General features: G+C 45.9%; 1 protein-coding gene across 6 annotated transcripts in view; it reads left to right on the top strand.

Annotated features, from left to right (window-relative positions):
• Positions 1–699, top strand: part of XPNPEP1 (X-prolyl aminopeptidase 1) — a 30,056-nt gene extending 29,357 nt beyond the window's left edge. For all 6 annotated transcript variants that reach the window (XM_030453480.1, XM_030453478.1, XM_030453481.1 and 3 more), the window contains one exon: positions 156–699. In XM_030453480.1, the coding sequence (XP_030309340.1) occupies positions 156–284 (129 nt within the window). In that variant the 3' untranslated portion in view covers positions 285–699. The remainder of the gene's footprint in view (positions 1–155) is intronic.
• The last annotated feature ends 13,248 nt before the right edge of the window (positions 700–13,947 follow it).

The following is a 13,947-nucleotide window of genomic DNA, read 5'->3' as shown; positions in this document are numbered from 1 at the left end:
TCTGTCTCTTTGGGACAGGATCCCATCCGAGCCTAACAGCTCAATCCCAGAGAGCCCAACAGCCTACAAATAAACACCTTTGGCTGTACAAAGTGTGTAAGGGCACCAAGTGTTCTGTGTTGATACTGAATGTCATTCCCTCTCTCTTTCTCTAGTGTAACTGGGTGAACGACTACCATCAGAAGTGCAGGGAAGTGGTGGGAGCAGAACTGGAGCGGCAAGGCCGGCGTGAAGCTCTGCAGTGGCTCCTCCGGGAGACAGAGCCTCTCCTCAGGACTCAGTAGAACCACAGCTATCTCCAGGCTCTGGAACGTCAGAACTGCTCAGTGTCACAGCCATCTGTTTTCTTGGCCCTTGATGCCACTGGGAGGATGTTCTTCAGTAAACCTTTGGAAAGCAGGAGGGGATTTTGGGTAGTGTTGCTCTCCCCCCAACGTGTGGGGGTAAGGAGGGTTACTGTGTGAACAAATTTTTTTTTTTTGGGGGGGGAGGGGGGTTGAGAATAGGAAGCAAATAAAATAAATCAGCATGTTGCCTTTGAAACAAGGGTCTTATTGAAATAATGGTTCTAAGAGGCAATATTGGCATATTTTATACTGCCTGGTTTTTCACTGTGAAAACTCAGTATTTTTGCATATGTGGGTTCCAGTTGCTAATGTGCTACCAACACAGCAGGACTGATTACTGAATAAAAGATTCCAAACCATGCCTTGCTCAGTCTGCTTTCACTTGCAGTCAGTGATGTGCTGAGTTTGACAGCCTGAAGGAAGGGCAAGAACCAGAAAATTCCACCTTTATGTGAGCATCCATCTTGGTGAGTGAAGCAGCATATATAGGGCTGCCCTGTGCTAGGCACTGGGCAGATATAAGGGAGAGGCCTGACATGAGCTGTCGATTCTGCCTCTGCTTTGTGGCTGCTGGTGGAAAGGATGTGGTGACACTCAGCAGAGGTTTGTGTGAGCAGGGCACGCAGGCCACCACTTCTGACCATTATGAGGACTTGTATAACCCTTGGTTGTGCGGGATGTGTGGGCAGTATCATGGAGTTACAGCTCTTCCTGGACACAAAGCAGTTATTAAAAAAGAAATGTATACAATGGACAAAAGAAAGCCTGGGAGCAACTGGGGTTCCAAATCTGCCTGGCCTGGGCCACCAGCAGCCGTGCTGGGGTTTTCCAGGCAGTGAACAAAGACATTTGGGGGGTAAGTGAGCTGCTGCAAGTCCAACACAGGCTGGAGAGCTTCCCAGCCCCCAGGGGAAGTTCTCTGCCCCCTTCTGACAGTCACTGTGTGCAGGGGCATCAAAGCATTGCCCATAATGTTACCTGATGGGGTAAGAATAAGTTCACTAAAACTGAGCAGCCTTTCTTCACATGTACACTGAAGGTGTTTGATCAAACTCAAATTTGTTGTAGACCTGAAAAGAGCACTCAAGTAATAGCAACTCAAAATCCTGATATTTTTAAAGAAACATTCTGTGCAAATGGAAATGTTTGTAGAGATAATTTTCTACACCACCTCCCGCCCCCAAGGAATTCTGAGAGGGAAATATTAATCTGTTAAATGAAATTAGAGTTTCCTGCTAGACTTCTGGAAATGGGAAGCAGTATTCTAGCTGAACAGAGAAAGGACTGGGAAGAGGAACAAAGTTTGCCTGGCTTCCTAGCTGTGTCATCCAAGAAGGTTTTAAAACAAAAGTGCAGTCAGTGCTTTGAAATGTCATTTTCATGCCCCAGCCTCTGCTGGCAGGTGTATTTATTTCAATATGGCTTACCACCACCACCGTGGGGCATTAGCTTCTGCTTCAGCTGTCTGTAAAACCCAGCTCACACCTCAACCAGTCCAGTGTGTCCCATGAGTATCTGCTGTCAGCTGGAGTTGATCATGGAAAACATTCCTGCTTTCCATGAAGGCACCAACTGTGCCACAGGACAAAAAAGAGAGCGGGGAATGGTAGAACAGGTTGTGCCGTAGCAAAGTGGATCTTTCCAAGGAAAATTGATGTGTGTGCAGTGAGACTGAATGATAAGGAGTTGTCAGCTGAATGTCACAGCCTCACTTGGCCAGGCGGGGACCTGGTGCTGGCAGGCAGCTGCTCCCCAGGATGATGGTGGAAGTTCAAGCAGATCACCGCTGGTCAGTGCAGACCCATGGGAGGGCTGCACTGCTGACCATGGATGTTCTCAAGAACAGTAATCCAGATGTCCTGGCAAAGACCCAGCCTGGGTAGTCTCTCCTCAAACTTAAGTGCAAGTGTTTCTCATGGGAAGGCAGAAGAGGAGGATTTATACAAAACAGTGAAATGCAAAAGCCAGGGAAGCGTCTGTCCTCTTGACCTGAAGTGATGAATTCAGGGGACACAGAAAGCAGTTTCTTAGGTTTGAATGGCCTTATTAGAGCTTTTCCTCACCTTAATTCCTTCTTTATGGTCAGATGCCAGCCTGGGGCCTTTTGCTTCCAGATGCCAGAAATTCATGGCTCCTTCCATCCCAAAGTCTCCCCTCCAGTGCACAGGCAGAGGTGGGGCAGTCCAGACTTGTCTTCTCCTCCAGGCAAGGCTCACAGAGCCTCAGCAGGTATCTCCTGCCTTTCCCTCCCCAGCTCATCTCCATTGTGCCACCCCAGCCCCTTGGGCTTTTTATTGCCATGGCATATTGGTCACAGCTCTGAGACTTTTAGCCCTTTCTTGGATTTTGGCATTTGGGCAGAGGGAGATGAGGGGTTTCCTGGGGGATGGGCCACTGGCTGACATCCATTCCTAACTCTAAGGCACTTGTCTCTTTCCCTGTTCAGTCCTTGCAAACACAACTACATTTTATAGCCTTTCCTGCCTGAGCTTCAGGGTTCCAATGGAAATCAAACTCTCAGCTTCTTTTTTTTTTCCTTTTTCTTTTTTTCTTCCAGATTTTGATTTATTCTGTCAGTGCCTGCTTTCCCCAGGTGGTCTCTACCTTGCCCTCTCCTACTGGAAGAAAAAAATTAAGGAAGAGAGGAGCAAAGAAAAATTAAATGGAAAACAAATTCCTGTGGGGTTTGGAATTTATTTTCATGTAAGTGCCATCCACAGAAATGACTAGAAAATTATGCTGCTTAAGTGAAAATGTCATTTTATTTGATGTTTTAAAAATTTATTTTCTTTCCACAGAGGCATTTTTTGTTGGTGTTGTGGGAAGGAAGGGTCATTTTCAGTAACAACATGCTTAATGCTCTCTTTTAAAGCCATTCAGTTTTTCAGGATTTTTAACCCAGTGGATGTCTCAGAGTTTTAGAGGATGCTGCAAAACATATATCTGCTCCTTATGCAGCCTCTCTTACAGGGGTGCTTGATGGGGTAAGCTCACTCAGTACTATCACCTTTTCCAATCCAGGAACTTGGCAGGTAATTGTACCTTACCACCACTAGATCCTATTTCTACCTGTGGGACAGGAATTCAGCAATGAAAACCATACTCAAAGTCCCTGTGGCCACCCTGATTGATGTCATCAGAGCATTTCCCTCACTGCCCCCTGCCCAGCTTTTTTGTCCACGTTTGTGTTAGAAATCTCCAGCTCTGCTATTACTGTGTTTGGGGGCTCTGAAATCCCTTATACTTGGGAATAAAAATGTTAGAGCAGGAGCCAGGCCCTATTTTTCAGTGAGGAAAATCCACATTGTCCTTCCTATTCACTCATGAATCATGACGTGTGCATTGGCCCCGTGCCTGCTGGGGTACAAGGCTTTTGAGGCAAATAGAGCATTTCTCCTTGAGCAGGGTTTGTATTCATTCATCAGCAGCAACAAACGCTCCTGCCCTCCATAAGCCAGGTGACTGCTTGGCTTCTCCACAATCACTCCTCCTTCCTCAGTCTCTGGGTGTTACCCTAAGTGTGCTTGGCAGCAGTAAAATCCAGCTGTTCTTTCAACTTAAGTGGCTCATAACTCACCTGTAGTGGAAACCCCACTATTGTTCTCTTGACTATTAAGCCCACCACTTTTTGCTGCAGCTACCGGAGCAAGTTTTGATTTACCCCAGCCCAGCCTTAAAAAGAAAACTTCTGAGAACCTTGTTGCTGTGTGTGGGCCTTCTCAGCAAACCCATCAAACTTACCTGATGTTCAGGTTGTGCACAATGAATTAGTAACCCAAAAACATTGAGCAGCTGGGGTGGGTTGTGGGTTACAGGTGTTTATTCCTGTGGTTCCTCCAGCAGACAGCAACTATGAGAGCCAGATGGTTGGAGCATCCAAGTAGTAAAGCTCTCCTAGGGATCAGGAGATATCTTTATTTCCTTTCCTGCTGCTTCTCTTTCCTAATGGTGCTGTGAGGGGTCTTTTCTGAGCAGTGCATGGCTGAGGACAGCATGGAGGACACCTACATTTTGGAATATGCTCATAAGAGACTGAATGAGGCTCCTCACTCACTGCCTAAACCATGCTTGTTTAGGTGCACAAGTGCTGGGCTTGTTTGCCCAGCACAGTCTGCTTTTTGCACTCAGTGGGGGTGAGTTGGCTGCTGGTGCTAAAATTTGTAGCCATTTATTTTTGCTGACTTGTAGCAATTCACACCTTGTTCCCTGACTCCTCAGTCTTCTTTTTTTTGGGAAAGAAGCTGTAGGCTTGGGCATCTGATGGAGGTGTCTGGAGATCAGTAAGCTGCCTGGTGTTACTGCCCTCAGCTTGTTTTACATGATTAGGACAAAACTCCCCATGGCTTTGAATCTAATAAGAAAAAAATTAAACAGGAGCCTCTGGAGGAAGGAAATATGAACTGTGTTAGTGCTTAATTAAGTCGCCTATTAACACTTGTGTAGCGGGCTGGAAGAATTTTAATGTACCAATTAAAGCAGGAAGCTATCTGCTTGGCTTTCCACCACCTCTGGGGATGCTGTCAGGAACAGGGAGCTTGCAGATCAAGTGCTGTTTATTTTGCCCCTCCAGTTTGTTAAAAATAATTCAAACTTTGGGATGTGGTAGATACCCATGGACACATTTGCATCCATGAGGCAGTGGAGTGACAACAATCTGATGAAAATCACCATGGGAATGTTGTGCTATCTGACCCCCTGGAACCCATCCTGTTTCTTACAGTTTCTCTACCTCACTTCATGAGAAAAAGGGGGTTTGGTGGCCTCAGGATGGCTCCATCCTGCTGGTGGGATGCATTGGTGTGGCACACACAGTCCAAACAGCCTGTGTGGGCTCACACCGTGGGTTTGGAAGGGACATGCTGAGTTTCCCTGTTTGCTGGCTGTCCTGTCACTGTGTCACCTTCCCCTCAGGAACTTGCCTGGCTCCGTTGTAAGCTGCAGGGATGGGGAGTTCCTCTCCAGATGTGCCACATGTGAGGTAGTGAGAGAGCATGGCTGCTCTGATGACTGGGAACCTTTTGATTTACAGCCAGAAGGTACTTAAGGCCATTTTAGTGCCATTTGCTCAAATTACTCTCTCTCCCTGGTTGCTTGCACTCCTGAACATGCTGCTGAAGAGTGGTTGTACCTCCCACCTCTGAGCAGCTTGAACAAGGTCATCTTGTATCATCTCTGTGCCCAAGCCCCCTACTCATCCTTTTTGCTCCAGGAGGCTCTAATGAGAGAACTTACTAGCAAAGTCACAAGGGCCTCAACCATCACATTCCTTGAGAGCTTGTTTTTTAGAATAGGAAAAAAGTTAACCCCAGGGTTGGTCTGTCACGTTATGTTCTCAGACACCTGTAACATGTCTTGAATTTGGATAAGCCAAGCTTAGGCACAATGCCTAAAAATAAAAGAAAAGGGAGATGAAACCTCCCTGACTGATGGAGAAGAAGCTCAAAGAGAACAGGAGCCTCTTGTACAACATTACATGGTCTGGATTCCTCCACACAGTGTCTCTTAGAGGGGGAGGGAAGGTTGCAAGGGGAAGCAGCTCAAAAGCTGGGTCATCAGGAGGAGAAGGGCTGCCAGATCATTTCAGCCCTCAGCAGGATGGCAGGATGCTGGGCCACTTCAGATGGGAAATGAACAACTTTCCAGCCCCAGCCCTTTGTGGTGGGCTTGACCAGGGGGACAGGGACACTGGCAGAAAGTTGGAAGGAAATTCATCTTGAATAACCCTGCTGATGGATAAGCCAGTCCAAGACACCATCTCTTCTGCCAGTTGCTCAGGCAGAGGCTGCAGGAAGGTGGTAGCAGAGGCACTACCAAGGTTTAGAAACTGGGGTCAGAAAAATGTGAAGACAGAGATCTAAATTCCTCAAACAACCCTTATCAGCCTGATGAAGAGAGGACCCCATGTCTCCCCGCTCCCAGCCCAGGGCTTGATCCAGGGGTGAATGTTGGTGCCTATAATGCTGACAGTGATCCTGACCACAAACGCACAGGGAGCACAGAGAGCAGCCTAACTCGTATCAACAGACGGAGAGAAACCCTTTTTTTTTTTTTTAGTAAATTCAGTTGCCTAGATTTTACTGGCCTGAGGGCTGGCGAAGGCTATATGGGAGTTTCATTGCCCCAGGCTGCCCATTGCCAGCTCTCCCAGGAGCACAGGCTTTTCTTCTGGTGCAGGTTGTTGCCTGGCTCCCATGATGCACCATCTGCAGAGCAATTTCCATACTCAGAATGCATTTGAAGAAAAAAATCCCATTCCACCCTCCATCCATTATTCATGTACCTGCCAGGGGCTTGCTGCAGCTCATGGCATCACCGGAGTCTTTTGCCTGCAGAGCCTGAAGTGTGTGCAGGGGTGGGGGGTGGGGGTGGCAGTGGCGGGTGGTTCTCCTGTGTTGTGTGCTCAGCTCTGAGCCCTTTCTTGCAGCAGTGTCTGGGGCCAGTGTGTTGTGAATGTCTCCCAAAATGGAGCATTAGCCAACTGGAGAAGGTTGAGCCTTTGATATCACCCCAGCATCATGGACATCTCTGCAGCTGGAGCAAGCCCTTGCTTGCTGCACCCCATCCCTTTGTGCATCCTCTCTCCTGCACAGATGCTGCTCTTCCCTCTGGGGTGGCTGGGACTTGCTGAGCACCCTTTCTTTCCATTTGCATTTGGAGCATGTTTTCCAATAAGCACCACCATGGCCCTCGTGAGGTTTGAATAGAAAATGAGCTGGGGAATTGCAGTCAAAGGTAGCATTAGTTTGGAGTGCCACAGCCTTCCGGGAGGGGGTTTGGGGAGCTCGGAGCAGTTGTGAGAATCTCTCTGCCCAAATCCAAACAGGCAGCTTGGTAAGTGCAAAGTTGAGGAAAGTGTCCTCTTCCCCTTGTATCCTATTAATATTTAGGGCTGGGCTTTAATTATTCATTCCGTCAGGGTGTGCTTTTATCATCTCAGTGCTACAGAATTAGCTTGTGCACTTTCTCTGGGCACTCAGAAAAGACCTTTTCATAATATTTGTGAAATTTCATATCTAAGAGGCTTTTTGCAAGCAAAATACATGCCATGCCATTAGTCAGAAAAAGCAAATCTTCCCCATTCATACCTGCAAATTCTTTGAGACCACACAGAGCTTAGTATTAGTAAATGTACAGGATCCAGCCTTGGTTGGAGACAGGATAATCCAGCATTGCTTGGTTAGAGGTTAGATCCATTATTTAATTTTCTTTTTAATACAAGCACAAGGAAATATCTGATGATACCAGCTCCGTACGCACCCGTGACCCTTGGCAGAGTCAGGTTGTTTGTCTGAGCTGTGGACAAATCAAAGTCAGCTGTGATTAAATACTCCCAAATTACTGACATCTGCTCTATAAATACCTGACTTGTTAATAGTCTGCCTTCCAGATGGCTTGCAAAGCCTGGCAGCCACTTTGCTAAAATACAGGTAATCAGATTGTGTGTTCCTGAGCACAGCTTGATCAGGGCAGGAGCTGGGAAGTATTCTATTTGCCCTAATATTCTTTTTATTTAATTAAGTAAAGCCAACCATGGAATTATCATTCCCTTCCTCCCTTCAGGAGCCTGAGTGCCTGTGGGAGCTCAACACCACAGCAATCACTGCGATTTTAGAGTTTGTGAAAACAAGGGACAAACAGGAAATCTTTTTCTGCCTTTTGAAAATATTTCTTAGGGTTATTCCATTCTGGGTTGAGATTATAATGTCATGATAAAATCATGAAAAGCTTTGCTAACCAAAGACCTAGAAAAATTTTTGACCCCAAAGAGTGACAACCATGAAACCATTTAGCTTTCATTTGTTTAGAAGATATTTTGTAAATACTGGCAATTCTAAATTTAACTTCAAAGGTTTGATTCATTTTTAAAGGAAAAACAGTAGAAGTTGTGAGTTTCCCCTTTAGAACTTGTAGAGACAAGGCGGTCTGACAGTTTTTGAGACTGTATTAAATTTTTTTTTTTACATACACCTGATGAAACCTGGCCCTAAACTCCTGTGCAGATTGAATTGTTTAGATAAGAAACATGGAACAATACTTGAAGTACAAAAAAATTGCTGAAAACTTCCTGCAGCAGCAATTGCGCCACTCCTGAGAAACAGAAGTAGCAGCAGCTAAGATGCACCAAAGTATATGTTCATCCTATCAAACAGGATTGTTCTTGCTTTCTGTAGTCCATGGAGAGAGAGAGAGGTGACCCCAGCAATGAGGCAGTGTGCCTGGGGGTTGAAGTGTCTCTGGGGTTATGGCCTTCTCCATCAATTTGACAAGCAGACAAGGCTTCTCTCTCAGCCATCTCAGGCCCATGGTTACAACCAGGTGGAATAAACCTGTGGTCAAGTGACAAGATTCAAGAGAGCCTCTTTTTTTTTTGCTTCAGGCAATGTTTTCTACTTAGGACCTTCACTGACCCTGCTCTGGGCACAATGTTGTGTTATCACTTCTGAAGCACTTGCATCATTTACAAAGTTCTCAGCTGTTCAGATTTAAAAAAAAAAAAAAAAAGTTTCAAATCCAGACCAATGGCACTGGGCAGCTCTGAATCCATCAGACTTTGAACACAGGTGGATGAGACACACTGAGCCAGGTGAGCAGACTGATGGCCATGCTTGTGCCCAGTAGCTGACTGATGATGATGAGACCTGCATCCCCAGGCTGGCAGCACCACATCCCAGCACAGACTGGTGAGCAGACCTCATCCCACCTCTGCTACCCACAGCCAAGCCATGATGACATCTGTTTCTTCTAGTGTCTTGTTTAGATTAAGACAAGGCAGTTTAACAGGACTTGCCGCTCAGGGCAGAGGCATCAGGTGCTGTAACCATTTTGGGTTTCCCCCAGGAGAATGAGAACAAGGGTTTCCACCTGGCAGAGCAAATAAGCCTGGCCATTGATACTTTTGCACTTCCTGCACTGAAGGGGATGGGTAACAGTACCTGAGGGATGTGCCATGCATGGGATGATTGAGATGTCTCCTGGAGTTAAGTGCTCCCTGCTGCTTGCTCATCAGATGGCATTTCCCTGCTTCTGCTGAGAGTGGGGGCAACAGGTGGCAGTGACATGGGCCATTGCTTACAAAACAGCCCCTCTCCACAGGTGCACTGTTTGAAGACACTGTTTTATTCTTGCCAGAGGAGCAAGGTTAGCTGTTTCTCTAACACCCCATCACCTGTGTTGCCCACAGCAACCTGAGCAGGAAGCAACAGGTAAGACTGTCACTGTCATGGGATAACCAGCTCATTATGAAGCCCAGGCTGGAATGTAACATCTCCTGCAAAAAGCTCCTCTGAAAGTGTTGTTAGCTGTGACAGTGTGAGCTATGACAGCAGCCTGATGGAGAGATACCCAGCTCCCTTGCCCTTCCTCACAGGGTCTTGCCACAGAAAGCTGCAAACCCATTTTACATCAAAGGTTCAGTACAGCTATAAAGAGGCTTAGCAGGATTCTGTTTTTAATTGTGAAATACTATCAGAAACAAGTGTAAGGTTGTTTTTTTTATTTTTGTGAGAGGTTTTTGTGTGTGTGTGTGTGTGTGTGCTGCCTCTTGCTCTTGGAGCCATGGTAATAATTTGCTATCAGCTCTGGATTTTGTGACTGGCACCAGCTGAGCATCAGGGAGGTGCCAGCACTAAAGAGGGACACTATGGGCCCAGAGGCAGGGGTGGAGAGCAGGAATGGTGACTGGCAGGAAAACCTGACAACCAGAAATTAATGTTGCTTTTAACTGTCAACTCTCAGTAAAAAAAAAAACCCTTTAGCACTATCTGGCATAGCTGTACAATCCATGGATCTTTGCTCTCGGGGAGAATGGCCCAGTGCCTGCCCAGCTCTTTAAACATGATGTGAACTGAAAGATGGTGATTATGAGAATCTAACACTCTAGCAAGGGGTGACACTGCCAAAGTTTACACGATCCCTGGCAAACAGCCTTGTCTGGGAACAACTTCACTGATACCAACATGATCCTGTCACTCCTGTCCTACAATCGGAGACATGGGCTCCAGGACAGGGCTCACCCATCCCCCTCAGCTTGCCTTGTCATCCTCCTTGTCACTGGTGTGAGCTGTATTAGGAAGAGCTGGGACACCCATCTGAGCCTGAAGACATCCTGCAATGTGTGCAGTCACAGACTGTTGTGCATGATCTAGCTAAACAGTAAAGCTCCTGAAAAAGTGGGAGGCTTTTCTGCAAGGGGAGAAGGTTGAGCCAAGAGGACAAGGGAGGTTTCCTAGAAGAAGGCATTCTTGCTCCTTTTATTCAGTTCTCTGTGTACAAGTGGGCCATTGCTCACTTGGTCACAGGTCTGACAGTCTTTGCAGGCTGAAGTATCTGGGGCACACAGACATGCAGGAGGGGAAGAGGATGGGTTACCGAAGTAAGGTGGAGGGATTGTAAAAATCCAGAAAAGATCCAGATGTTGAATAGAGAGAAAACACTCAATGACACCAGAAAAGCAGCAGAGTCACAACTAACCTGGTAGTGACACTGCTGTAGAGTCAGTTCCCCTCACCTTTGAAGAACAAAGCAGGTGAGCTTTATGCTGTTCCTGTCAAGTATTTTAAAGTGCATTTCATAATTACAGAATTTTTAATGCAAGCAATACCACCTTTAATAACAGTCTGCCTAGCATTAAAAATTGTACAGCAGATGCATGATTTTGCCAGTTCTGAAGCATCAACAAATTTAATTTTAGTGTACTATAGAACTAGAAACAGCCACTGTAAGGACAAAATTGTTTTGCATTTGGTGTATTTGTTGTCGTGAAAAAATCAGCAAGTTTTAATTTAAAGTGATTAATTCTTGCACATGCAGATGTGAAGGCTGGATGGATGCACACAAACCGTGTGTTGCAGAACCAGGGTTTGGTTTCTTGGCTTCCCTGGGTCCTCACCTCCCAGTAAGCCTCCTGTCCCTAGGGACAGAGAACTCAGCCTGAAGCAAAAGTACTGGTGTCAGTGAAGGAGCCAGGATGGCTTTTGGGCTGGCACTCAGCTACCTGGGTGATAGAAACCCAGAAGGAGGGAGACCTTACAGGTGGGAGTGGGCAGTGAGTTGGACACGAGATCCTGGCTAGGTTGGTCAATGTGGCCCAGAGACTTCATCTGAAACAAATCCTACCCAAAGAGAGTGCAGGGGGGCTCCTTGTATGAGCAAGGCAATGTGACCTGTGCCTGCTCTGTATATTGCACATTAAATATGACTCTCAGCTATCCATGACATTTTCACACCATTTGACAATGTGAAAGTGCTTTTTAAAGGGAGGAAACAGCCCAGAAAGAAGAGCCTTTCCACAACTCTCCTCATTTGCTGGAGAATGGTCAAGGGACCCATGTATGTGATCTCTGCCCTGGTGAATGGGGCAGGAACAGATTGAAGCCCAGCAAAAAACTGGTGCTTTTCAATTAGCACCTGTCCCCCAGGCTCAGGATGACTTTTGGGAAGATGACAGCCATAAGGCTCCTCCATCTCACTGGGGAGCTCCCATAACCCTGCAATAAAGGAGGCAATGTAGTGATTTTCTCTCCTCTTCTGAGAACCACACATTGGCTTAGTCTGCAATACATGCATCCTAGCTGGCAAAGACAAACTAGATCATTAAGACAATAGAAAGGTGAGTGTACAGAGAAACATGAAAAAATGACTTTGAGATACATTCACACTTTATGCATTAAGTGGAATAAAACCTCAAGTCTATAACATTAAATCAGAATGTCAAAGAGAGAGCCTATGCTAATTTAATTAAAGGCAGCATTCTGCTGCACATGGATAAGGAACCAAATTAATATTGTGTACCACCCACTGATTATGCCTGTCATGGGTGTGCTGAGTCTGGGTTGTCCTGATGTACTCATGTCTCTATTTGTTTTTCCAGGATGAGTATCCAAAATTAGGCAGGGTAAAATTTTACACTTTTAAGTGGCCAAACCAATGAATTGTGTGTAGGTATCATCTCTGGGCAGCTGGGTACTGATATATCTGTCTGTGCTAGAAAGGAAGGAGCCTTTGCCTGCCTTGGCTTCCTGTGGGGGAGAGAAGTAGTTTCTCAAGGCGGCCTGAAGTCAAGGGCTATGAATATCCTCCCACACCACTTTCCTAAGTATGAAACAGGACTGAACTCTTTTGGGGAAGAAACCAACTTGTTAATCGAGTGTGAGGCATCACAGAAGTACCACAGGCCCCACACTTTGTATGTTTATATCCTGGTTTTGTTTTGGGTGTATTCTCTTCTTTCGTATCTGTGGGAAAATCATCCTCCAAAAGCCATTGTAGGGTGTGATTTTGAAAAGCTTGGTCTTTACCTGGGTGCCACAAAGGAGCATCACCATGTAGCTGGCAGGGCTAGAAGCTGGAGAGTCCTGTCTGCTGTCTGGGTGGAGATATGCATCCAGCCACCACTCCCATCCCTTCCCAGCAGTTAGAAATGAGAAGTGTGGATATCCCTTTTACTTATACAACAGAAACAAATTATCAAAGCAGAAATAAACACCTCACCTGCTGTACCTTGGCAAAAGTTAGCTGACTCTCCAAGGAATTGTCTCTGGGCTCAACCCAAACCTCAGGCAAGCTAATAGGAAATTTTGATGGATCTGAAAGGGGTGTGGATCAAGTATGTTGCTTGTCCTAAAGTTGGATGCAGAAAAGATATAACTGCTTCTTTGTGAAACACATTGTGATGTGCTGAACTTACTTGGAGAACATGCTCAAGCTCCTCAAAGCTTCTCATGCTGCCAGACAGCTTCTGAAATACTTGCTCATTGCTGCTTCACCTTCCTGCTGGTGAAACAAACTTCAGTTCTTCTTTTCCAGCTTAGGTTGGGAACAGGGAGAACAGGCAATTAAAACATTGTTATGTAAAAGCTGCTATCAGTCTGCAATATTGATTTCATACTTTTAATCTTCTGGCAAAAAGCTGTTTGGATGCTTTTGCCATCTGCAAATCAGGCAAGGAGCTTGGGTCCATTGCAGAAGGAGCTGCACAGTTTGGGGCTGAACCTGTAGCCTAATTAGAGCCTGACAAAGGCATGAATGAAGCAAGTTAATAACTTACTTGCCTGAGAAGTATCTAATGACAGACACACAGAGGGGTTGGAAGGACTTCTTTCACCCCTTGAAGTTTCCCATAGGCTACAAGGTATTCATTTATCATCACACTTTAAAAGGAAAACATTTTATATTTTTCTCTGTGACTGTACTGCAGAACATTACTTGGGAATGACCCAAGTTGGAAGGTCTGACAGATTGCTTTTTTAAAAGGCTCTTTAGGGAAAAAAAAGCAGACATGACCCTCTGCTAAATTACACCTGTGTTAAAGTAATGCATTGCTACCACTACTGATGGCATCACACCTGTCTAAATAAGTGTGAATGGAATACTGAAATCAGCATCACATAGTTTTCCACTTAGCAGAGATGCTGTGGTCTCCCCTGAGCCCAGAGGTCCAATAAAAACCTCCTTGGATCTCCCCCCTGCCCCCAGGTTTGCCAGGTCATTAGAGATGTGAATCAGTCATGCCTTCAATCTAGTGGTTTGGGGTACTTCTCATGTAAATAGTGGCTGGATTTCAGTTTCTAAACATCTCCTTTTTTTCAGACTAAACCAGTGG

Source organism: Calypte anna, chromosome 6 (assembly GCF_003957555.1).
Source record: "Calypte anna isolate BGI_N300 chromosome 6, bCalAnn1_v1.p, whole genome shotgun sequence".
NCBI lineage: Eukaryota > Metazoa > Chordata > Aves > Apodiformes > Trochilidae > Calypte > Calypte anna.
The sequence above is the reverse complement of the archived record's forward strand: the minus strand, read 5'-3'. Positions and strand labels throughout refer to the sequence as shown.